General features: G+C 34.1%; 2 protein-coding genes across 2 annotated transcripts; both read left to right on the top strand.

The window, feature by feature from the left end:
- Window positions 1-3,813: 3,813 nt before the first annotated feature.
- LOC130798238 (zinc finger protein VAR3, chloroplastic) lies at window positions 3,814-13,607 on the top strand. Its single transcript, XM_057661149.1, has 6 exons — window positions 3,814-4,275; window positions 6,103-6,220; window positions 10,208-10,563; window positions 12,485-12,598; window positions 12,773-12,871; window positions 13,110-13,607. The coding sequence occupies exons 1-6, from the start codon at window positions 3,956-3,958 to the stop codon at window positions 13,213-13,215; spliced, it is 1,113 nt and encodes a 370-aa protein (XP_057517132.1). The 5' UTR covers window positions 3,814-3,955; the 3' UTR covers window positions 13,216-13,607.
- Window positions 13,608-14,257: 650 nt separating this feature from the next.
- On the top strand, window positions 14,258-26,252 carry LOC130798236 (uncharacterized). Its single transcript, XM_057661139.1, has 11 exons — window positions 14,258-14,651; window positions 16,098-16,166; window positions 16,303-16,398; window positions 17,472-17,590; window positions 19,872-20,067; window positions 20,823-20,998; window positions 21,766-21,895; window positions 22,997-23,157; window positions 23,886-23,962; window positions 24,053-24,146; window positions 25,627-26,252. Exons 1-11 carry the CDS (start codon window positions 14,370-14,372, stop codon window positions 25,841-25,843), a joined length of 1,617 nt encoding a protein of 538 aa, XP_057517122.1. The 5' UTR covers window positions 14,258-14,369; the 3' UTR covers window positions 25,844-26,252.
- Window positions 26,253-26,458: the final 206 nt, after the last annotated feature.

The following is a 26,458-nucleotide window of genomic DNA, read 5'->3' as shown; positions in this document are numbered from 1 at the left end:
TGGGTCGAGCGGCTCATCAGAAAGTCCATTATGACTCCCACATCATCATACACACACATACACACATCATCATCCTCATCATACACCATTGGTGCACTCAAAGTTACACCAAAACTCCAACAAGTATCAATTTCAATTTAAAGTAAACTTTAAACAGATCAATTAAAATAAAAATTTTAAATTTTGACCGATAAGTGATCAATTTTGACATTAACCTGATCAATTTCTACCTACAAATGGTTGTGTTTCATAATTTGAGAACGAAGTTAATAAAATGATGTTATTTTATCATTCTATAAATAAATTTCAAATAACAAATGAATGGTCAATAACATTATCAATAATAGTGTTAAAACATTATACTACATAATACAAGTACTCTTATTCAATGCAACATGATAGTTCTAATGGAATATAAGAGTACGTGTACTCTTTAATCATCGATCAATAATAGTGATATTACTCTTTGTAACACCCTTTAAATTTCTGACCCTTTATTTGGAACGAAAACCGCAAGAGAACGGAGGAAATTCGGGTGTTACATAAAAAAAAAGATATAAATAATTTTATTTAAAATGAATAAAGAAAGAAAAAGGTTAAAGTTTGAATGATTTAATAAAAAGGGATTAGAAAACTCTCATACAAGATTGTGCGAAAAAATTTCGGCAGCATCTGCCCCTAAAGTTGGACGCACTAAACAAATAATGATCAATAAATCATAATAACGAAGAGGCACCATCGGCCCTATAATAAAATATCATGGCGGAATGATCATCGCCTAATCTTCGGGTCGACATGCTAAGCATGAATCGTGGTTCCAATGTAAACAAAAAATAGTACACTTCAATAATCAACGAATTTATGGTAGCTAGAACCACAGAACAAGTGAATAGAACAATAACATTGGACGACAATAAGGGTTTTACTCCTGTACCTAACACCTCCTATTTACTCCACGATTTGCTTTCAGAACTTCTAATCCCTCGAAGATTATTCAAGAGTAGTGAATCCTTTTCTCTATTCATGGCATAGTGACACAACCATGGGCGTTATCGGCCACCCGGTGCCCATGGCAAAGTATGAGCTCATACCCCCTTCAACTGACCCTTTCAGGTCCTACCTTCGGGAAAAACTAACACACTAGCGTACTAATCCAGTGAAGAGGCCACCATATTAGGGTTTGCAAAGCCCGCATGGTAACACCTCGGTCAAGGGGCGGTATCAGCCACCCGACGCTTAATGACAAAAGTATTCTCATACCCCCTATACAGTGATCCCGTCAGATCTTACCTAGGGGACTGCTAAATCAACTAGACATAATCCAGTTGAGTCACGCCAACTCATCATTATCTAATGCTTTATCAAGTGGGAATAACTCCCACTTTCTACTATTTATGAGTGCCCTAGGATAGCAGAACGCCAAAACCCACTGAGCAGCTAAAAAAAAAATTGAAATTCACCTATAAAGGAGTCATTCTAACTCCAAGTAAGATATAATCTAATTCTTAAGTAAATAAGGGGATGGTCTCTGCCTTCTACTAACACTCTTATTCTCTAAACTCTTCTAAGCTCAAGGAATTCATAGTCGATAGTTATTTATATAAAGTTTACTCACTAGCACCTAATAGTTTCGATACAATACGTATTATTACAATAAACAATAATATCTTATGGGAAATCGCATATAAGGGTTAGTTACTGCGTGTATGTACCTGTAAGCATCACCGCACGACCAAAGTCATAAAAATCACCCAACTAAAGTTCTACCTTCCTTTTATGAAATGGGCACCTATATAAGTTAGGAGTAGAACTAATAAGTCCATATCTACTCTGTCATGCCAACTAAATGCCAAAGAAATTACTATTATCCGATCACGGTAAGTTTCCAATTACTCTAGCACACGCACATCTCATTCAACACAAATCATAATCATTAATTAAACAACAATATAGGTCTTTCCATCAATTTAAGAATAAACTATTATGTGAAGCGTTCCCTTTTCGTAAACACAATTTGAGTTACATCGGTTCACATTACCTTTAAAATAAAAAGTTAAACCTAAGTCTTTGCGATGTTAATATAATACTAACATAGCGATAACGACAAATTTTTTTTTATGTTATAGAATCGCGATATCGATCGCTACATTCTCCAAAGCTAGAAAACTACAATCAAAACATCACAACAGGTAGCTTTAGCAACCATCAACAATAAGTTGAAATCATAATCATGACCTAACTAAAATTATGCATTTATATCTTCAATAACCTAACAAAAGTATTTATAATTAACAATAATCAAATAACAACAATTAACAACTATTTTTCCCAATTATCAACCAAAAACCACTTTCATAGTCAACTACAATCATAATCATTACTAATTATCACAACAATAATCAACCAACTAAGTTTTAACACAACTTGTAAGGTTATTCAAATAATCACCACACCACAAAAGGTAGTATAAAAGCACAAACCATTAATAATTTTATCTTTATATCAAACCCTAACCAATCCATGTTCAAAGACAACTCCCTTAACTACTACCCATAATAAAATTCAATAAAAATAATACAAAATCATCACAAAAACTTGATAAAATTCCAATTAGAAACAAGAAAAAAAATCAATGGGAAAGATGAGATGACTTACAAAGGTTAAACAAGAGAAAAAGGGTGAGGAGACAAGTGGTTAGGGTGGTGGAGGACCAAAATTGGTGGCGGTGCAACCATGCAAGGCAGTCGCTGCCGTTGGTGGAGGAAAACGCAACAGTTTTACGTTACGTTGAAATTGATACCTTTAAGGTCAAAATTAATAAATGCCCAAAAAATGAAACAAACGAGGGAAAGCGTATGATTTTATTACACGTGCGAATTGGGCCGGCCCAAATTGACGTTCTCATTATGAGACCGTCTCGTCTAAGTTTTTTTGAAAACTAAAATGATTACATCAACAAATAGCAACAATATAATTCATTATGGTCCATTTGGTTATTGTACTAACGGTTTTAATGAGACTAATTTGTAGTGTAAATATTCATAATATGTACCATGTCATTTTCATGGTAATGAAATTTTGATCATAAAAATGTTTTTTTGTTCATAATTTTCTATTACCACCTAATAATATATTTTCAAATAATAATGCATTGGAATAAATTTTGTGAAAATGTGTGATTTTTGAGGTAGAGCAATCATGTCCATCAAACTTGTCAATAGATATTCTTAATAAAATTACACTAACTTTCTATAATATTACCACCATATAATACCGACTACCAAATTGGCAGATAATGTCTTTTTACAAAGTAGTTCAAACATCAACAATAAAAACCAAAAGATATACTCCCACCGTTTTCATATGTTCTTATCAAATTGAATTACAAATTTTAGTTAAAACCGTTAAGTATGATTTCTCATTGATCTATATGAAAAAATATATTCGTGTGAGATTTAAATAAATTTGACTCAACATATACTTTCTAAATAACAATTTTTTTTAGAATTTTAAATATAAAATTATTTACTTTTAAGTTTGAATTAGAATTCGCGAACAAAATAAATGGAAAGAACCAATAAAAACAAATGGAGCATTTGGGACATCCCAAATTCTTGTGAGAGACGAAGAGACCGTCTCTAATTGGACTGACCCATTATATTTTTAAAAAATATTGTAAATAGATATTAAAAATGATGTAAGTAAATATTTAAGATATTAAAAGTAGGCATTAACCATATGATATGTAAGCATTAGAATACAATAAGCACACATAATCTTCAATGAGCCTGTGTTTGAAATAGTTTGTCAAAGATACGGTGTCTGCAAGAAGAGACTAGCTCTTCGGACATTTTTATTTTTTTTCCAATGATATTATCCATGATATTTTGCGAGACTCAACCCTTAAATTATGGGCGTCGGAAAACAGTAGGCGTAGCCGATAGCAGTAAAAGAGATGATAATCCGAGCTCCATTGTTGCACTCACCTCTTTCGTCTCTCTCCATTCTTCGTTTTTCAGCAAAACCTAAGCCGCCATTTCCTCATACCTTACCCTTGCGACTCTACGCTTCATCACTCAATGCTTCAGCAGAAACAAAGTATGAAACTCCTAATACCAATCATCATCCATGGCCAGAATGGGTGACCTTCATTGACCGTTTGAAATCTCATGGTTATTTCCCTCAATCTGCCGATTGTCAAATTAGTTATGGCGAAATTACGCTCTTGAAGGACCCTTGTCTCAGCTTTGCTCGCGACCGCTACGACCTTTTCAGGTTTTTCTTTCTTTTCTATTAGTAAGAGTTGAAGTATTTTTAGTTGTTGTATGCTACATACAATATTATTGATGAATGCCCTTTTTGGAATTAGTATGTTGAGGATGTTGGTTTGCGGTGTTTATTCGTTTAACTTCGTTATTATGCTTTTGCTTTTGGAAGGTACTTTGTAATTAGATGAATGTTGAGATTAGTAGGAAGAGTGAATGCATGAGGTTTTGATGGTTGAATGTCTTAATGGTGGTTGATTATAAACTGAGATGTTGTTTATACATTTTCATGGTGTGTTCTTCAATAATAACCCATTTGTAATTGATTTGACAATTAATAAATAAGCTAATTGGATTTTGTAGCTGAAAAAAAGAAAGAAGATGATCCAAATAGGTTAAAACTTAAGCCAAATGTTTAAGGGGCGAAAATTTACTATACAAAATTTGAAAGGGTATGATTTGGTCTTGTAACCTCTTTGTTATTATGACCATAGCTTTACCAATAAACTAACCACTTTTACTTGAATTTATAACGTTTCATTATTTATAAATAATATTGGCAAAAGAAGATTGGGGGGCGCTCCCTACGCCCTACCTAAGTTTTGCCACTGTGCACAAAGCTCCTTTTAGACGCGCTTAAGGGATAGTGTAGTTGGAAACTCAAACATTTGGTGAAGTCGACTCCGCCTCAAGCCACCTTTAATTGTTGAGACTTTACATTTGATATAAGCTAAATTTCTGATTACGTCCAACACTCCATCGGACAGAGCATAATATATCAGGGATAAGTATGAGATGGACTAATTAAATGTCTTGATGAAGTTTGTGTTCCCTCAACGTAAGAGCTAGTATAGTCCTGGGAAGGCTTATAAATTTTACCTAACAAAGTTAACGGATTAAATACGTGTGTTGCCACTTTATTTTCTCCTTTGCCATACAATCTTTGGTAGAGAAAAGCTTAATTGTGCAATTGAGATAGAATGTTTACCTTTTTTTGATAAGAAGAATTATATTAATGGTGCAAAATACAACAATAAGGATGAGAGATCTCCAAAAGTACCAAACACAAGCTACTACAAGTCAATGTTAACTGAAAATGGATTCTGTCTAGCAGTTTTGTGGTAGCGACTCTTTTTTCATAATAAGTAGTTTCATACAAAAAGTTGTCAGATGGTACTTTCTCGCAAAAACAGTGGTTGTTTCTTGTAAAATTTCTTTTATAATTTTTTATTGCTTCCATATACCCCATTTCCAACCATGTTCCATACTCACTACTCACTAGTCACAACTCCCCTTGTCATATTCCTAAATTGACCTGATTCAAGACATTATATTCCCTCCCTACAAATCTAGAATAAATTGTGAAAATATTTAGTCATTTATTTTCTAGTTTGTGCTTAGTATGTAGAGTACTTGGACTTGTCTCTCATTAATAAGTTGCAAGAATGGATTTACTCTCTTTCATTTCTATTGAATGTTCGAAAATCAATATGGTATCATGTGTATGGGCAATTTCTGTTGTGAGGAAAGAGGGTATGGGGTGAATTTACTCTCAAATACACCACTCATGAGCAATGGTACCAATACCTGCACACCACCTCACGAGGTCATTTCTTTAAATCCTTTTCTACCCACATGCCTTCCCAATTTTAGTGTTGATTGATTTTGTAGCGAAATTTTTTAGAATATCAAAGAGATCATTAATATAAGCACATGAGAAAGAGCACTCTAATCTTCTCTTTTCTAGAATGATTTTTTGGCCATTCGGCTTTATAATATACATTCACTAAACTATCTTGTTTTCCTTGGCAATCTCATCTTGAATTTACTTATGCAGGTCATTTTCAAAAGAGGATATTCAGTGTTTGGTAAAGGGTGGATGTCCTAAGATTCAACGCAAAATAATTAATTCAGCTAAACGACTGAGAGTCTATGTGGGATTAGAGGAGAAAAGTGTAAGTAGAATTATTTATTGGATGTAGACATGTAACCATTTATATATGATGCCTTATTCCTACATGTTCCATAATATAATAGGGAATTTCGTTTATACTGTTAGCCTTTGTAAGACTTCCATATCATGTGTGTTGTGTCAATATAATGATGGGAGTAGACTGGAACACATAATAGGTGGCGATAATTAACTCATTCTTTCTTTTTGAGTTAGGTGTCTTAAAACTTCCGTATCAAAATGTTCATAAAGGGAGTGACTTTCTTGTCGATGTGCTTTTCACTTGCCTTTTATTATTATTTTTTCAAACCAATAATCTTGGGTATTAGCATTTTTGAAAGGTTTCAATCAATTAATAAAATGCTTTTGATGAAAAAAGGCATCGTATAAGGCTCGTAAATCTTATATGTGAGAGGTGTTTGAGTTCAAACTTGCTATGTATGATTTTTTGATAGTTGCAACATTTTCTTAAGTGGTATTTTTTCTCTTCTTGTCCTTGATATTTATGGTGTTTGGATTGAAGTGGGGCTCATCTTCTCACCTAAGTAACAAGGCATTTTTGTTCTATGAAGCATAATTTTTTTTATTCTCATTTTGCAAGCCATAAATTAGCATTGCAACTATTAAAGTAAGGAAGAGTTATTTTGTTTGACTTAATTGAGGTAAAGAGGATTATTTGTTGTTTGGAAGCAAAAGAGGAAGGGTGGAAGACATTTGCAAATTGTGAAGCAATATTGAGCGAGCACTTACGTACACTTTATGATTATGGTGTTCAATTACACAAACTTGTGTTTTCAGTGTTCTTTCTCTTGTGGCTTGGGTTGGTTTAGGACTCGTTAGCACTACTTCTAAGTAGAGAACCAATGTCTATTGGGTCTGATATGATAAGAACAACCTTAATCAAGGATCCATTGTTCGTTGGATTTTCACTCGATTCAGTGATAAAAAAAGATAATCATCACCGCTATGAGGTTATTGTTTTCATTAGTCATTGCTATTAAAATGAGGCTTTTAGGTATTTATACTGCAAGAATTGAATTAGGTTTAATTCTCAAAACGCGTGAATTGAACCCGTCCAAGCACATGAAGTCACATGGGGTATTGTGCTGAAATTGAGTGTTCGCCCAAGCAGAGGGATTGGTCAAGCATGCATCCACGTGTCGAGCTTGATGTTCCCTACAACCAATGAGATGTTTGTCTAATGCTCACTTTGACCAAGCCATTGCTTGTCTGATCACTCGAGTAGATTGATCTCCAACATTTAGAATGTTGCCAAATTCCCATAGCTTGCTCGACGGCTCGAGCATTCCAATGCATCAGCCAACACCATCTAGGCATCTACACATAGGCATCACCAATTCTTCCATATGCGACACTAAGTATAGCACCAAGCTCCCTCGTTCACCAATGCATACGATGCAACAAAAATGCATGTGATGCAACACTAAGCCACTGTTGAACACCCAAGAGTTGTTCATTGAGTCACTAATCAACAAGTATGGAATAGGCTATTTTTCCCTTTTTTATTTTGTGGGATTAAATTTTAGCCCTAACATAAATGAAGTGCTAGGTCTAAAGAATATATATATATATATATATATATATATATATATATATATATATTTTAGCGTTTAACAATATATGGTCTAAACTAATAAGACATGATAATTTACAACTTTACACACCACGTCGCTCTCTTCTTTTTTTACCTTCTTTTTTTACCTTCTTTTTCCTTTAAACGTATGTTTAAAAGCAAGGCTTCTTAGGTATAGTAGAATTCTTTTTACAATGGAATATTTGATTTGGATGCAATATTGATCTTAGATTTTTTTTTAAGTTAACTAGTGCATAAGAAGAGCCATGTTGGTGTAGATTCGTTTAGAGACAACAAGAGGGGGTGAATTGTTGTTTGAATTAGTTTAAGCGTTTTTTCCTTATTTCGCGGAATTGAAACTTGAACTTGTAACTCAAACTTTGTAAGAGACAAACAAATTTTTACGTGGAAACCTTCTAGGCCTAAATAGAAGGAAAAACCACGACCCTCGGGATTTCTATACTTCACTATGTTTTAGGCAATTCCTTACAATTACATAAAACATTCAACTAGGCCACCTTGAGTTTCTCTCTAAACTCGATATCTCTCATGCTTCCCTATGAAGCTCAAGCTTCCTCTATGAAGCTCTCTCTCACCCCTAGACTTCCCCAAGTCTAGTTACAAGATTTCTCTCAAAACCCTTTACAAAATACAAAACCTAAGGATAAAAATAATTTAGTTGCACAAGAAATCTTACTAAGTTAATTGGCAATGAAAAGCAATGTAAGTCTCTTAATACACAAAATAATCGGTAATTAAAATCCTTTTATATAAAAGAAATAATCACGTAGCATTTTGGAAAGAGTAACTACCCACTTCACTCCTAGATCCTAAAATAAAGGAGGAATGGGTAAAATGTTTTTGCAAGTAATAAGCTACGGTTTTCCTATTACTAAATAAGTCATTGAATTTTTCAAAACAAAAACCTATTAAAACAAGCCTTATTAAGTGGAGAAAAAATAGGAGATTTTTTCTCCACTACTTTAGGTAGTTACGGTTACTAGGTTAATTATATTTAACTTCTTTTTGCCAATTAACTTCCAATTTAATTATGCAACTAACTAAATTTACCCATACAATCAACTAGAAAAACAAAAATCTTTTTTCTTTAGAATTTCTTAGTTGACGCTGAACTTTCAGACTTGAATCTTGGGAACAATGCACTGTCTCTAACTTATCAATAAGAACTATTAGACTATCAGCTTAGGAACAGTAGACCTTCTATCTACAGTTTGACATCCTACAACAATCTTCACCTTCTTGGATATCTCAGACACTTACAAAGTTCTTAGACCAAGTTTTTAGGTACTATCAACGATCCTACTCCGGACCGGATATTGACCTGCAACAATCTCTAAAATAAACTTGTTTACATTTAATTAAGTTTTGTCATCTTCAAAACCTAAAGGGCCAGCAGTTGGGCTTTTTAACATTGATATCTATTAGATGTAGGTTTAGATATAGAATTTGTAATGTAGAAGTTTCCATATCTTAAAATGATAATTTCTTCGTTGAGTTCTCTTCTTGTATAGGATTGGTGATGATTCCCACTTGCTTTCATGTTTACATCTTACATTGTTGCCTTCAATCTTGATCGATGAGTTATAGGTCTAATGTGGGAGAGGTATTCTAATTCATAGCTCCTTACTCATGTCTCTTTGTTTTATGCCCTTTTTCTGTTATATCATTTACTAAATAGTAAATGGTGAGGCTTTTGGATGGCATGTGAATCGACATCTGGAATAGAAATGGCAACTGGTTGGGTGGTTTGGTTACCCTTTTCCCATTCCCATACTCACCTCCTATTCATCCCCCAAACACCCATAGTGGATAAAACTGTCATGCCAATGCTTGCTCAAATGGGTATATCCTTAAAGCACCTCCATACCCACTGTCCAATTGGGCATACCCACCACAATTAGTATGCACCTATGCACTATCTATAAGAAGATCTGATCAACTAATCCAAAACAGTCTGAAAAATTGATCAAGAATGTTCAAAGCTAAATTAGTAACGTCAACAACTAAATAATATATTGTGAGTATGAAAAGAACAGGTGGGTGATGGGCAAATGTGGGGAGGGGGGATATCATCGGGGAACTAAGCCCTTACATCTACCACTTACTCGTTACCCATGGCGGATATGACTTTTTACACCTATAGTCACGTGTAGCATATATTAAATTATGCTCACCTACCATCCCTAGTTTGGAATGATGGTTAGATGGGAGCAACAATCAACAATTTGTTACCATGTATGTAAGAGTTGGCATTTGTAGGGCATAAGAATTTCTTTTGTTTGACCTAATTTTTTGATCTTGTTCATTTACATTGCATCTGATTGCATTACTTCAATTAGCCAAGCATATATCCTTAAAAAAAAGTTTGACTTGCAGGTATGTGACATTTGTAGTCTTCAAGGATCTTGTGACCGAGCTTATTTGATGCTTGGGGATTCTGAAGGAGGTGCCAGAATGGTGGACCTTATGCGTCTCTTGTTGGCATATGCACTAGACCCAATGCTTATATCTGGAGCAGAGAGTGCACTGAGTGCTCCTAGCATTATGCAGGCTGTATCAGCTTCAAGGAGAGTTTTGAGTTTGTTGATTAACTTGACTGAAGCATCTATAGGTCTTGCTCCTCTCAAGTCTTCTGAAAAGCTTGATCATAAGAAGGAACAATCTGCTCATCATATTAATGCTTCAGTGCCTCGTGATGTTCAAATGAATAAAAGAGATTGGAATTGTCTTAAGTAAGTCCTCTTGAGTTTTCTTTGCCTACAATATCTTTGGTTTCACCAGATATTGAAGGTATTTGTTTATGAATCAATATGTGTCAACAATAACAACGTTTCATTACCCCAAATCCTCAATGTCATTAAGTGGTTCCCACCTAGGGTGGGGTTTGGGAGGGTCGGATGTATGCAACCTTATCCTTGTTAATGATAATTAACAAAAAGCTTATTTCCGATTGACCCTTGGTAGCAAACGTCATGTGCAATTTCATTTAAATAAGAAGTGCACATGATTTAATGAACCATTTTACTTTAGTCCATTATAATTTTAGAAGCCAAAGAACTATTCTTTGGCCCCACCAAAATAATGGAAGTTGAGTTTATACCTTATATCACATCTGCAATCAATGTTCAAAGGGGATTCTTGGCAAATGTAGCTTTAGAGTCAGCTACCCTTTCAGTTTTGTTTATTTATTTATTTAATTTTATTTTTTTTTATTTTGAAACTGAGCCTGGATCACTATATCACATTAGATGTAGTTTAGACAGTCTACTAGTTAACGCTAGATGATGAGATTTCCATCACTAATTAACATACATAATACATTCAAAAAATGATTTAAAACATTTCCCAAGCGTTCTGACTAGACTAAATGAGCTGCTAGAATAACATACACTTAGTTTTTATATGTATCCATGATAAACATAAAACAGGATATCAAATTATCAATTTACAATTACATCATCCTTTTCATTATTTTTGGCCATGTTGCCATCTGAAGAAAATTGATTGAAATGCAATTTCATTTAGAAAAGTTTGGTCGATCAGATTTCTTTTGCGACAAAAGGAAGTTGATTGATCAAACACACTTGAAACTGAGTACATGCAGTAAACTTAGCCAACTGATTTAAGATCCATTTACTATCCTGGATAAGTAATCGTATTACTTGTTGATCAAGCATAGTCATCGTTTTTATCTATTCTTTGCTCATTGCTGTTCATTTAATTGATGGAGTTTACTTTATCATAAATGTATTTCTTGCAAACACATGTCATTGTGAGGAATACATTGGTATGATCTTTATGGAGTGCACATTTTGTGCAGAGATCAAAATATGCTTTTGATCTATATGAAAAAAGACAGATGTTTCACAAATAGAACATGCAGGTATAGAAAAACACCATCGATTTATCACAAATAGAACATGCAGATTTGAAAAATAAATAATTATGCATATTAAAGTACCATATAACTAATTATTGTATAATAAAAAGAACAGTAGAAAAATAATTATGTATATTGAGAGAACATATGTGCATAGCTAAAGGAACTGCAGATTGTGCTCCTGAGAGCTGCGATCACTCTATAGCATTCAAGAGTCAATGCGTATCTCATGTACTCCATATATATTGGAGTTTGAGATCAAGGATGTATTTGGTTTGTCCTATTCCTACCAATTTCGTAGTAGCACATTCTTAGCCTTGTATCGATCATATTTTTGGTAAGACGTTTTATCAATCCATGATTAACAACTAGATAAATACATAGATGATCAAAGTACCAAGGATTTAATATCTGTGGCTAAAATATCTATTTTGAAAACAGGCTGGCTATTGAGGGAGATAAAATTTGAGGAATGAGGGTGTATACCACTTTTGGACTTAAATGTGCAATTCTTTAAACTGTTGAACTTGAACATGATCATCATTTTGTTCTTCCATGTGTTAGTCCTTGCAACAATCTTTCACTAGAGGGGCCTTGGTATCCCATCTCCATTGGGATTGGGAAATTCGGTTATGTTTAATATGAACGTACACTGAGACAGACACCATAATACTCCCGTTAACAGTATTAGGTCTAGCCATTGTTATTAGTTTTTCATACAAACTTTTATATGTTAATGATTTGAATCTGAAGTTTCTTGGATTGGTTTGCAGGTGTGGTTTCGTGAATTTTCAAAGAAACTCTCACTGCCGAAAGTGCAACGAGCAGAACCCCAAGTGGGTTAATGTCGATGTTGAGATGAAGAAAGGTGATTGGAAGTGCATCCAGTAAGTTGCCATATCTTTAACATGCTATACAAAAGTATTTTTCTGGATCCTCATGGTAGAATGGACAACGCTTGTTATTTGTTGGAGCGTATGTAGTGTTAGATCCCTCCCTGTGTTCAACATTTTTTCTGTTACCATTTCAAACTCACTTGCGCTTTTAATTTGTTGCAACAGGTGTGGAATCGTAAACTTTGCTAGCAGAAGGAATTGTTTTCGTTGCAAAGATCCACGACCACCAAGGGAACTCAATCCCGGGGAATGGGAGTGCACCAAGTAAGCTTCTCTAGATCTATTCGCCTTTAAGGAAGAAACCCTATTCTTCAGATCAATGTCACATGATTCGCTAATCTCCTCCCGAATTGCGAATTGGAATAAGCGAATCATGGTCGGTCTTGGGCTATTCTCGGGCAAATTTGAGCGAATCGCGAATTAGCCAGCGAATCATGTTACACTACTTCAGATCCATAAATATATGATGTTGATGTTATATAATGTTGCTTTCCTTTGATAGGTGTGATTTCTTGAACTTTAGAAGAAACGTTACCTGCCTCAAGTGCGGTGGTGAGCGTCACAAAGAGGCTGTGTCGCAGGACAAGATTGCGAACAGGCTTACTTAATCTGTTGGGTGATTAGATAATACAAGCATCTTACCTTCATCATCACCATACGAAACGACATTTGGTTCAGCAAAATGGATGTGAGACTCATGAGAACTGTCAACATTTCGTACGGGTAGTCGACTTTGTTTGAATTAGATCGTGTTTCAATTGCCCTTTTCAATCGAACATTATAGCCAAGACCGAGGAGGGTGCTGGTGCACTGCTTTTCAATCTTATGGGAAAATAGATAGCAAAGCTTGGTGACATTTGTGTTCTAAACAATTAATTTGGTTTATCAGGGAATTTTCCTATTAGAAAACATAAGACCACATTTATAATTAAAATAACATGTACTAATACAAATTACATTTTGACAAAAAAAGTACAAGTACTACACCGTTTTGAGTTTACTCCTTTGAATCATTTTTTTATGAGTTTTAAATGGAGGGAGTCTATCTCAATAAACCTTCTTTCATCATTCTCGTTAATGAGATTAAATTAGAAATCAAGCACATTTAAAGACTTGCTTAACAATGACACTTAAATGAGCAATTATCAAGGGATCATTATGGGGCGTGAAAGTTACACTTTATCCAAATTTAAATTTCTCATGTTTTTAGTTTATTTTGTTAAACACTCGTAATACAAAGTATGATATTCCTAGGATAATAAGTGCAAACCAAATAGCTTTCCTCTCCTCATTAACTTGCAAAAAAATAATTTTAAGCTATTTTATTTTTAGCTTTTTTATTTATTGTTCTTTTAAAAAATATTTTTATTTATATTATAAATTTTGGACATAATTAATTTTATTCATTTTTATTTTATTATTTTATGATATTTATGGATTCAACATATTTTTCGCTAATTTCTTTTAACATTTTTATATTGCTTATGGTCTCACATGTTTTCTATGAACTTTATTTTAACGTTCTTTTAATAATTATGGTCTTTATATTTTTTCCACTAATTATATTTTAATATTTAAAGGCCTATAATCCATACTTTCCAATATTATATTTATAATTCAAACAAAATAATATATTTACAACAGAAAACATATTTTTCTTAACGAGCGGAGAGAGTATTTGGTTTGTTGCATCATCGAGTGGACTGGAAATAGGGGAGGCGCAAATGGTGAGCTAGAGTGCTGCATTGGGAGCACAATCGCAATGCGGGTCGTCCAATTTGGCTCTATAATCCCACCTTTAGTTCCCGCCTTCTCTTCCAGAAACTTCCATAGCCATTCAATTTCATTTGCGCCGTCCAATTTCTACAATCACTCTCAGCACCACTTGTTTCTACGCCCTTCTGTTGCTTTCTTTCGTCCTAAGCGCCGCCATTTTCCGATAATTAGGGTTGTCTCCAAAGCTGATTACTACGCTACTCTTGACGTTTCTAGAAATGCCTCTTTACGTGATATCAAGAGCTCTTACCGCAAGCTCGCTCGCAAGGTTTGGTTTTTCTAATTCTATATTTTCGTTTTTTTTAATGATTTCGGGAGTTTTTTTTTTATGTCGTGTGGATGGATGGAACTGATTTTGGTTTCTTTAGAGACTGCATTATTGTGTCCGGTACTAAAGTCTAAAACCATAAGCCTTTTGGGATTTTTGGTAAGTTTGATTATACTATGATGTTAGATACTTGAATTGGGATTAATAATGGATGTAGAAGGCTATGAATATGTTTAAGTCTTGACTATTCAGTTTTTGGAACTCTTAGGTCACCTTCATTTTTTTTCTTGAGTTTCTTTCCCAACACTATGTTTGGATAAGATTTTTGGAAGGGAAAGGGAGGGGAGGGAAAATTAGTGTGTTTTCACTCTAAATCTTTCAAATGGTGAAAGAATGTCTTTTGTCTATGTTGTGCGACAGCGGAAGCAAAGATCGAAAACAATAACCGAAAGCAATAAAGATTCAAACAATGTGAAAAAGCTTTTCCATTCGATTCACTTTCCTCCATTTCCCTCCCTTCCCTTTTTGGTTATTGATGAATATGCAGCTTTATAACTACTGTTAACATTAAACTAATTAGGCTTAAAATACATATCTTCAGTTCTTCATTAGAGAATATAATCTAGTACAGCCCTATTAGTTCAAATTAGGAGTTCAAATGACTGAAAGTGGAAGGTTTAAATCAGAAACCATTCTTTTTCTTATATTATTCCATCTTATATTCTCCTTCATGTTGATTTTTCCACTTCCTTGCTATAGTCAATTATCACCATTTATACTATCTAGTCAACAATCTTTATACTCTTCTGACTATATTCAAGTGAGAAAAACAACAAATGATCTACAAATTTATAGAAGTTTAAAAGACTCACGGATGAAAGAGAACAATTCCAAACTTTCAGGCATTCTGGGTGTTTGCAGTTTCAAATCTATGCTTGTTGCAATGATTAGAAAATTGAAAGTGAAACTAAAAGTTATGATGCACCTAAAAACAAGACTATGAAGTTTTAATTCTTCACTAACTACACTTTGATTGCTGGAATTATTCAAGGTTCGCTTTGCTATTAATTGATTCTGATGCTATTAGCTTGTATACATTTGCATAATTTCTCTCCTGACAATAAATGAGCTGATTTCGAGTTAAGAACTAAGTATTGATTTAGGTGTTGCAGGTGAGATAAAAATTTTCAAAGCTTAAACACAACATAAAGTCCATTAAGGATTCTAAACTAGACAACTTAAGAACTTTTGTTTGTGTTAAAAACATAAGGATGTAAACCAAGAGACGTTTTGTGCTATGTCTGAGTTACTTCTGCCTAGGCCTCTTGTATTCTCAATTCCTAGTTGAGAACATGTTTGACTTTTCTTGTTAAAATTGTTTGATGGTATGTCAAATCACGGGGGACATTTTTCTGATGGACTTACAAAGTTTTTGAGTTTAAACAGTACCATCCGGATATGAACAAAGCTCCCGGTTCGGAGGAAAAATTTAAAGAAATAAGTGCTGCGTATGAGGTAATTTTCCTCTATTTTTTTTCTTTTCTGTTTATATGGATTTCTATTTATGTGTGTCACGGAGTGGTTGGTAAAAGTTACATTAATTGCTCCTAGGAACTTGTTTGAATTCTCAATCCTAAAAGTATTCTTGTAGGTCCTCTCTAATAAAGAGAAGAGAGCTTTGTACGATCGTTTTGGTGAAGCAGGTTTGCAGGGAGAGTCGATTGACCCAAGCTTTGATGCTCAAGAAGTAAGAATTTGTGTAAAGTGCTTTTTACGGTGTTTGCTACCCTTTCTTGTGTTTACTTGCTAAATTCATTGTCTCCTACAAATATAACAGATATTTCATACTCAATGTTGGGTGATTAGTGATTACATAGATGTTAGGTTTCTTATAATTTGTGTTCAATGAGTACTTATAGATATAATAGTTTCTAGTTGTGGAATTTTCTTTTTTTTTTTTTTTAAATTTATTTTCACTTGAGCTTTTAGACAATATGAGTACTAAAAAAAGGCATGATTAACTCAAATATATTGGAGTTCGCCACTCTTTAATAGAAAAGCTCCATTGGCTCTCAACTTAGCCCCTATGTCTAGTTCCTTGAATTACCTGCCCATAAAACCTTAACCTTTTCTTTAAGGTGGTTTGAACTTTTCCTGGACTTCAATCGTTCTTTAGAGTAACTGCCTGGAGAGTGGACATATTGAGATTGTGAGCCTACAGATGTTTGGTATCTCTAGTCTTATGGCTTTGATACCTTTGCTCTCATCCATGTTCAACTATGGTATAAAATATAGAATGTGGTGTTTAAGTTGAATTAAGATAACTCTAGGTCTTGCTTAAGACTCCCAAAATGACAATCAATAAATAAAACATATCTTCATCATTTTCTAATGATTTTTTTTTCTCCACTTCAATTTATTTTTAATGAGCTAAGATTATTTTCTCTTTGTAACTAAATTATGATGTCATTCCTAGTTATCACCCGTGCCAAGCTTGTTTGTTGCTGAGATGACACAACAAGTCAGCTAAAACATTAATATAATATCACTCTGGGAGATCGTAGGTATAGTATAACCTGCTAAAACATTAAAACATCCTTTTCTGTGTTGGGTACACGACTTTCATTCAAGGCATCTGTTCAAAGGATTCTAGAATAAGCACATGTTTGATTTTGCTTGGAAATAAGGGGGACACTAATTATATTGGGGAATGGCTGTCATATTTTGTTGATAGTTTCATACTAGTGAGAATAGAAAAAAGGTAATGCAAAGAAAATTGCATTAGTGCTTACGATTGATGTGTTTCTTATTTTTACGTAGGTTGATCCTTTTCAATTTTTTGACTCAATATTTGGGGAAACAGATGATTTTTTTGGAGGTCAAGGCATGGGTTCTAAATTTGATAGGAGAAGCAGAAGCAGGCACAGCCTGGATATCTGGTAATGTTGCATATCATCCCTCTCATTGTTGTTAGTCTACACTCCCATTTCCCTCTACTTTCTTATCACTCCCTTCAATTCCTCCTTTTTTTTTTTAATAAATGCCTATATAAATAAAGCACAAGAGATATGGTGCAGTGCAAACAAAATTGTAACCACTTTGAATTTTTGTGGCATCAAAATAAGAATCAATGGCTGAAAACCCGAAATAAAACAAGTTTTTCTATTTATTTTTGTACAAATTTAGCTAATGATGATACCTTTTTTGTTAATTATTATCTTAACTCTGGAATATACTTATTTTTGTTTCTTTTCTGCTGCAACCAAAAGGTAGGGATAAGGATATTAAGTGGGGCAAGTGGGAGAAGAGAGAAGAAAATATTAAAGAGCAAGTGTAAAGAGAGACTGAGAGAGAAAAAAAGTGAGATAGTGGAATAAGAATACAAAAATTGAAATGTTGCGAATGATTTGGCATTTTTAACAATGGGGAATTTGCAACTTGAAGGAAATGAAGGTAGCTAGTAGGTTAGAAATACATTTTTCTCTGTTCCTCTATTAATATCTGTGGCTAGTCGCTATATGTTACCCGCACATCGATACAATATATTTGCCGATGTACCTGTGTCCATCGAAGTCTGACACACGATAAAAAATTAACAAAAAGAAAACAAAATAGAATTGGATTGAATGCATAAGAGCGGTTGAAAAAAGAAAGTGGGCACGAGAATATTGGGAGCACTTCTTATTTTCTCTGCCATACCATACAATCTGTTATCTTTATGCCTAATGTCTCAAGAGGAGTCCATTAAGATAAACTATGGCTTAGAGTTAGGTGACTTGTAGGAGTCTCTTTTATCTTTATCCCAACTGGTAAGTGGTGAAGTAGCAATTGAGGTTATGTTACTTCAGTCATCCGCCCACTTCTTTTCTATGTTTGGACCACATGTAGGAATTTCACTCTTTATGCTCAACATACTTAGATGAACCAAGCTTCTTGGGAGCTAAGCACTCAAGAGGTACGACTTAGTTTTGATTTGGACTCAAGTATCTAGGGTGACCCTGGTTTTTAACAGGAACTAATTACTGTTCTGAAGTAGGATGAATAGCAACTAAAATAGAAGGGTATATGGTAAATGATTTTTTTTTGCTGATCTTTCATTTATTTATTTAATGCATAACAAACTCATAGTCTCAACCCCTTCTACAGAAAATTACTCTCTAACAGCTCATCATATAGCATAATAAAATTAAGGTGACTGTTCCTGCATTTTATCTTTCATCTATCTTGTATATTAGTATAACTTATTTGGTGGCTCTGGTAGGTCCTTAATAAGTGCACCCAGTGAAACATAATCTAGGAATTACTTTCGGCTATGACAACAAAGTTTAGCGCCAGTGTAGAGTACTCCCAATTGTTAACTCAGTCTGTTTTCTACACTTGCTAAAAAAAGTATCAGCAGAGCTAAATGAAGTTTGATGAAAAAAATTATGGGGTCTGTCGTTGAAGTTTGTTTCAACAGCACGGTGCTCTACCAAAAGTAGTACAAAATGGGTGCAATGTGTATGCTAGATTGCTGGTTACCTCTATAGGCTTTTTGGGAACTCCCAAATGGAGGATATGCCACTTGTAAACCAATTTTCTTAGATGACTCATGTAGCAGTATGCAACGAGAAAAAAATCAAGTTGCTATATCAAAGGAAGACCGCCTTAGAATTGTCTCGTTGATTAGAAAAGTTGGAACTGCAATACAAAAGATGTATAACATGTGATGGATCTCCAATAAAATTCTTCATTTCATCTGTCCACTCTCTTTTATGCACTCTTGTTCATTATCTAAATGGTGATAATTAGCTTGATTAGTAATTAAGCAAAAAGTCCGGAAATGTTAATGATATGAAGGCCAAAAGAATGAGAGCCAGGAAGCTGTGACGTACGCAGGACTAAAAAAACCTCAAAATCTGGTTCGTATATGGGAGTCAGTCACTTGTTGTGCTGGATCTACTCACAGTGTATGTAGATCACTGCACACGAGAACAAGATTATGGACAGTCTGTATACAAGGACAAATAGATACCTCTGACTTGTGTGAATTTTGTCTTCATTGGTGGCGATGTATTGACTTGTTGATGCCAGCGCTCCATGCAACCTTCACATTGTATAATTGGCTACCCTGATATTTTTCATATCATAGATTATGCAGAGTATAATGTCCACCTTTTTTTCGAATATCTTTACCCTTCTTTCACAGCGCTTCCATAATTCCTAACATTATATCTTCAGGTTTGATCTGCATCTATCCTTTGAAGAATCAGTCTTTGGAGGAAAAAAATCTATCGAAGTTCCTTGTTTACAAACATGTGGTGTATGTGATGGTACGGGAGCTAAATCGATTGATTGTATCAAGTCGTGTAATGAATGTAGAGGTAGAGGAAGGTTCATGAAAAGTCAGAGAACCCCTTTTGGTGTTGTTTCTCAGGTAATACTACTACTCCAAGGTTTCAAATCTTATAACTTTTGGTTGATTGAACAAGGATAGTGGGTTTGTAAGCCAAATCTTGTAATTATTAATAGATTTATATATTTGCTTAATTTTATGGTCACAATATGCTTCTGCACCATGATCTTTCTTTCAACTTTGTCTGCTCTTTTCTCTATTAGTTACTTGAAATCATAAGCTTTCATAGCTCTTTCGAACATGTAAACCTGTCAAGATATTCTAGAAGTTCATGCTGCATTTTTTGTCGTCATCATCCAATGTTGATTGTGTTGCTCAATCTGATTAGTATCTAGTAACTACCTTTTATGTGTTTTTTATTGCCAATTGTTGTAACACCTACAAATTTAAACCCTTATTGATGGTAGAGAATGAGGGCTATATTTATAAAAAAGTAATAAAACAACATTTTTAAATTTAAAATGAGTAAAATAAAATTTGAAATAAAAAAAAGAGTTTATTATATTTTTTAATTATAAAATCTGAAAATACTGATTAACAAGATTTTAAAAGTTTTTGACCAATTCAAAATTTTGTATTCGAAACTTGATTTTTAATATCAAATTTGAACTTTAAAATTTGAATTTTGGACGATTGAAAATTTTAATTTTTATGATTTTTATATATAAAAAAAAATAAAATAATAATGGGTAAAATTTATTGGTATTACAATTGTTCATTCGCAATTAAAAATGTATGCTTGTTCTTTAGCATTGCATAATATGTTCATTTTGTAGGTATCTACATGTCTGATTTGTGAAGGGAATGGCAAAATCATCACTGATAAATGTACTGAGTGTGATGGCATGGGAGCAATAAGATCTCAACGAAGTTTTGATGTAGTTATCCCACCAGGTGTTGATGATGGGGCCACAATGCAACTGCGGGGAGAAGGCAACTTAGATAGGAACAGGTTAGTTCTACCTGGAATTTTCTTGATGTGTATGTATGCCTCTTTTTGTCAGCTCTGATATAATATTGTCAAATGTCGGAATAAACAATTGTGAACACAAGTAAACTATTAACAAAATAATAGATTTTCTCTGTTCTTTGTATGTTTACTCACTTTATAATTGTATCTCTGGTTTAGTCATAGTAAATGCTGGGGGAGTGGTGATTTTTTAATATCAATTATCTTGCTACTTGCTTTAGACAAATTAGAAAAGACGTGCTCTGTCACCAATGCATATCTGGAACAAATGGTAAAGGTACAAGTGTCGTCTTTCTCAAATATTTGAAATCATTTTAGCTCTGAACGTCCCTTTGTTATTCCAGTTCTTGGTTGGATAGTGATCTTGAATGTTGTGCTAGTTTTTGATGATAAGATAGAAAAGAAGGCATGGTCTGTCACCAATGCTGGAATAATGACATAAGTATAACCTAATCGTCTTTAGCCTGTATTCATAATATCTTCTTTAAATATGTTTTCGGGTTTCTTTTGGTAGAGTTCTGTGGGAACTTCTAAAGAAAGGCTAGTTGACATTGATATACAGAGGCATATCTTTTGTTTTTTCGTGGTTGCATTCTCTGCCATATGATGGGTGCTGCACTCTTGATGTTCAGGGGATTGGAATTTTAGTTTTGGGAAATCTTATCTATATGACATCTTGATTCCATTGTGGAATCAATGAGGGATGCAAAGTTGGCATAATTTTTTTTCTTGTGTTCTTTTTCTTGCAGGAGTATTCATGGAGATCTATACCTGATTTTCCATGTCAAAGAAAAAACTGGAATTTGGAGAGAAGGTCTCAATCTTTACTCCAGAGTCAGCATCAGTTACACTGACGCAATTTTAGGAACTGTGATCAAGGTATGCTTGTTAATAAATATTTTTCATTCAAAAAATGAGTGATCACCAAGATGATGCTAGCAAGTGTTGGTACTGTTATTGAATTTTCTCTTCTGAATGCTAATTGCTGATAGATTCTTTTGTAACTTTAGGATTTTTCCACTTTGGAATGGTCGAGAAACTTAATCCATTAACCTTACCCTTGCAATAACAAAGAGGATGTTTTAGATCACCATATGCCTAAAGCATGCTGCCTAATTTGAGAGTCGACAATAGAAAGGCAAAAACCATGCGTGCTTCTGTAATAAGATTATATTTCAAAACTTGGTCCTACATCTGCATTAACTGTTGGTTCAATCTATCCGATTTTCATCTTAAGCTTCATCTCAAGCTTCTCACAGGAACCGAAGGTACCTTTTCCATTATCAAGAAAGGAAAATTCACTTTGAAATCAATAAAGCTCTCATATATTACTAGACAACAATAGTGACAAAAACAATATTAACTAACAAAATTTTCCACGCATATATCAACATTTTTTTCTTTTTTGCAGCAATTAATTAGTTGTTGACTTGTTTCCCTTTGGACGAATGTTGCGATGATCAAGTCATATGCTAGGATTTCATTGGATTGGGTGAAAAATCCATGTGAGCTTGGAGCATTTAATAGTCATTCTTTTTCTAACTCAAAGACCATTCCTAAAACTTTGTTGGGGATCCTCCCTTTCAGCGCCACTTTTCAATTTTTCCTTGCTCCAAAAACATACCCTAGTATGTGTCGTGGGAAGCTGTAAGGTTCTCCATGATGTAGTTTGTTACTCACAAGTCACAAATACTAGAGAGTGCTTCTCCCTAGAAAAAAAGCGTCCAACTTAAACATCTAACTTGTAATTGAACATTGCTTCTTTAGAGAAAAGTTGTGACTGGATCTTTATCTCCAAGTTCCTTCTAGAAACTTTGTGATCCTTAAGTTTTGGTTTCTGCTTATTTTTTTGAGAAATTTCTCCTAATCTTTATAGAGGAATTTTGTTTGAAAATTTTATAATTGGAATGATAATAATATTTTAGTGGACTTTGTAGCTATCTGAATTGTCCCAAGTGATGAGCAGTATGTCAACTTTAGGTGGAAACTGTGGAGGGTTCAGAGGAACTTCTTATCCCTTCTGGGATTCAGCCTGGAGAAACTTTAAAATTACCGCGTATGGGAGTTCCAAAGAGTAATGAACGCTCTGGACGAGGTGATCATGTCTTTATTGTGGACATCAAGATCCCTAAAAGATTAAGGTTTGATCCCTTTTGCATTTTTTCATTTCCCTGTCTTTCCATTTAAGAGGATTGGAGAAAAGACACAGCCGAAAGCAAAAGGAAACATTATTTACAAAATCTCTATTTGATAAGAATGAGCAAAAATAAGCATTTACCAATGATGAGGATTGGTGTGTTTACCTATTAAAAGCTGAATGATTTGATGACTTTGTTTTGATTTGACGAGCATAATCTGCACTTCTTAGGTTCAGGATGAGATTTCCTGAAGCAATATATTTGTTGTTTTGCTAGGAATTCCTTTATTCCATTTGTACTAGATGCTCTATTAAAAATTCGAGTTGAATGATGGGTCTCCTCCCTAATGTCTGATTCTCTTGACAGCACTTTTCGAAACAATTTAATCTGAACTGCTAGGCATATTGGAATTTGAGTCTTTGATTCAGGTTGATTTTTCCTCATACACCGGATGCATTTCCTTCCTTCTTTCTCTTTTGCTAAATTTCATTAGTATTTATGGTGTAGGGGAAGTAAATATTGTTAATTGAACAAGCTGTCAACTATGACATGTGTACTGGTTAAGGTAGCAATCATACAAGAATAGACCAACAACATTGTACTAGATATACTGTGGCACTTGATGTTTTTTTGATGTCCTGTGTCTCTATTAGTATTGCTTATGAGGTCTTTAGTACTGGAAACTCACTTTCCAAACAAAATATTTTTAACAAGCTATAACGTAATGCCAGTGACAGAGAAAGGGCACTAGTTGAAGAGTTGGCTTATCTACAGGCATCTTCAGAGATATACTCAACTTCTATCGATGGTAAAAGCTTATGAGCCAGTATTGTACTGCACGATAGTGTTTTATTTGTTCTACTTCAACTCATGCACTATAAAATTCATTGTGGTGTAGACAGAAGTAAGATGGTAAGACCAAACAAATACGATTCAAATCAGAAGAGCAAAAATGGTGGTTCCTTGTGGAAATCTGTAGGAGAATATTTTCGGTAAGTTTGATCACATTGGTGTTCTATTGGTTCAATATTTAATTACTTGGGTGCCTTTCATGATGAAATGGAACGAAAAATCTCAAACTTGAACGTTGACCTTTTTATTAATTTTTATAGTTTACCATATTGAAATTTTCAAACGTAACATTTTTGAAGTTTTTTTTAATGAATGTCATGGTAAAATTTTTCTCAATATTTTCCGAGAGAAATTAGTGGTCAAATTTTTACATGTAGCATTATATTTTGACATGGAAGGAGTATTTTTTAGCACTCTCCCTTTCATCCAATGAATCGCTGGTATTGGTCTCTTTAAAAGGTGCTATGTTGAAGATTGTTTTCATTTTCTGGCAAGCTACATTGATAATTTGTTATGTAACTCACATTACAATTTACAACCGCTCTGTAATCTTGCTGTTAACTTCCGTCTTTCAAGAACCTCCTTGTTAAGATTTATACACTATTTGCTGGAAATGATTGTACAGTCTTTCGAGGAAGATTGTCATGTGTGTAGATGGTAACTTGGTGTGAAAATCACAATAAGGCTGAATTTCAGCCTTCATTTAAAAAGCATTTGGTTGATCTCTATGGAATATTCTAGGTTATCAAACCCTTACAGGCACAGCAACCACATGATGGAACCTTGATCCTGCCTCAGCCCCTAGGATTGTATCTCCATTTTTTCAAGTATCATCAAACCTTAGTTGCTGTACAGAATATAGTTAATCCCATATAACCTTTTTCTTGTCTCAACCCCTAAGATTCTTTCTGCACTTTCCTCTAGTATGAAACCCTTGTGTTGTACAGAAAATAGTGACACTGTAAACGACTATCCCGCTTTTTCTTTCAACATCTCTTTATGAAGCTCTCCCAGTCCCTATCTTCTCTAGCTATGAAACTCCCATAAGTTCAGTAGTATAGCTATACAGAATTAATTTGCTTAAATTTGTTTTTCTTGATCGATGGTCACAGCTTACTATAAGAATCAGAATATATTTCCAATGCTACAGCATGTTGACCTGAAAAGTGTGTTTGCTCTTTCTGAACTTCCCCCAGCCCCAGTTCTTCAAATCTACAATTCTTATGTGAACTTCAACTATCCTTGCCCAAAAACGGGTTTCAGAGTATTTTTCAGGATAATGATAGTTGGTATTGGTATAAAATGTCCTTTTTGTAATGATGTGTTTGTTTGGTATAAAGAGGATCATAATTTTTTATTTTCAAAAGCTATCGTTCTTAATAAAGAAGTCCATTCTAGGAGTGAAGCAAATTTGTCAAAAGAGATGTGAAGTTTTCAATTAATAACTTCCTGGCATGGACTTCCAATCCAACCATTCCAATTCGTTGAACCACAGACTCCTTACTGATTGATTAGCTAAGCTATGTTAGCTTGCTGTATGTCATTATGTAATGTTGCCAAGGTGTCAAGTCAAAAACTGTATCATGCTGACTCTTAAGTTGTACTTGATGGTTATTTCAGATGGGGAAAGAAGTCGCAAAATGGTTTTGCATCAACAACTTTGGAAATGACATCTACATCATGCAAATTCAACAAATTGGTTCGTCCAATTTCATCTTCATGCTTTGGTTTATTTTTGTTTTCCTGTATTTTTGTAGTGGTAACTAAAATCGAACATTGGAAGTCCCTCCAAGCAAGTTCCACTTCTCGAAATGATCCATTTAGAAAGAAGAATTGATAATATTGCCACATGATTTGCCTTTTTGCTATATGTTCATATTGATGGGGAACTCGTAACTCCCTGATATCTTTCTTGCCATGGATATTTGAGAGCTTTCAACCTTTGATGAGTCGGCAAGTAGAAGAGCCAACTCACAACCATCTCCAAAATCAAGCAACATAGGAGCAAGCAGCAAGTAGAAGGCAAACTGCAAAAGCCAATCAACAACTACAGCAAGTCGATTGATTGTGCCCTTGTGTTCTAGTGCCTACTGCTGCTTGAGTCGGATGAATGCGCGCATCTATGCATCATTATATGTTTATTGTTATTTTGATTTTTTAATTATTTCAGTTTTTATGTTGTAATGGGATAAATGTACTTAATGTCACTTTAATTCAATTTAGTGCGTAAGCAGAAGCCTTGGTAATCTACTAGTACCTTTTCCTAGTATTTCGTTTTATGTTTTCAACTTTTCTATTTTCTCTGTTATTAAGGTCTGATCTCTTTCGCTTTTTGTTATTTTTGATAAATGTTTTTAAGATTTTCAATACTTAATAGTTATGGAAATTTGGGAATACGGATGTCAATAGTTGTTGAAATAAGAATGTGAATAAAAATGAAGCAAATTAACCG

This window comes from Amaranthus tricolor, chromosome 13 (genome assembly GCF_026212465.1).
Source record: "Amaranthus tricolor cultivar Red isolate AtriRed21 chromosome 13, ASM2621246v1, whole genome shotgun sequence".
Taxonomy (NCBI): Eukaryota; Viridiplantae; Streptophyta; class Magnoliopsida; order Caryophyllales; family Amaranthaceae; genus Amaranthus; species Amaranthus tricolor.
Note: the sequence above shows the minus strand (reverse complement) of the source record. Positions and strands in the feature narration are given on the sequence as shown.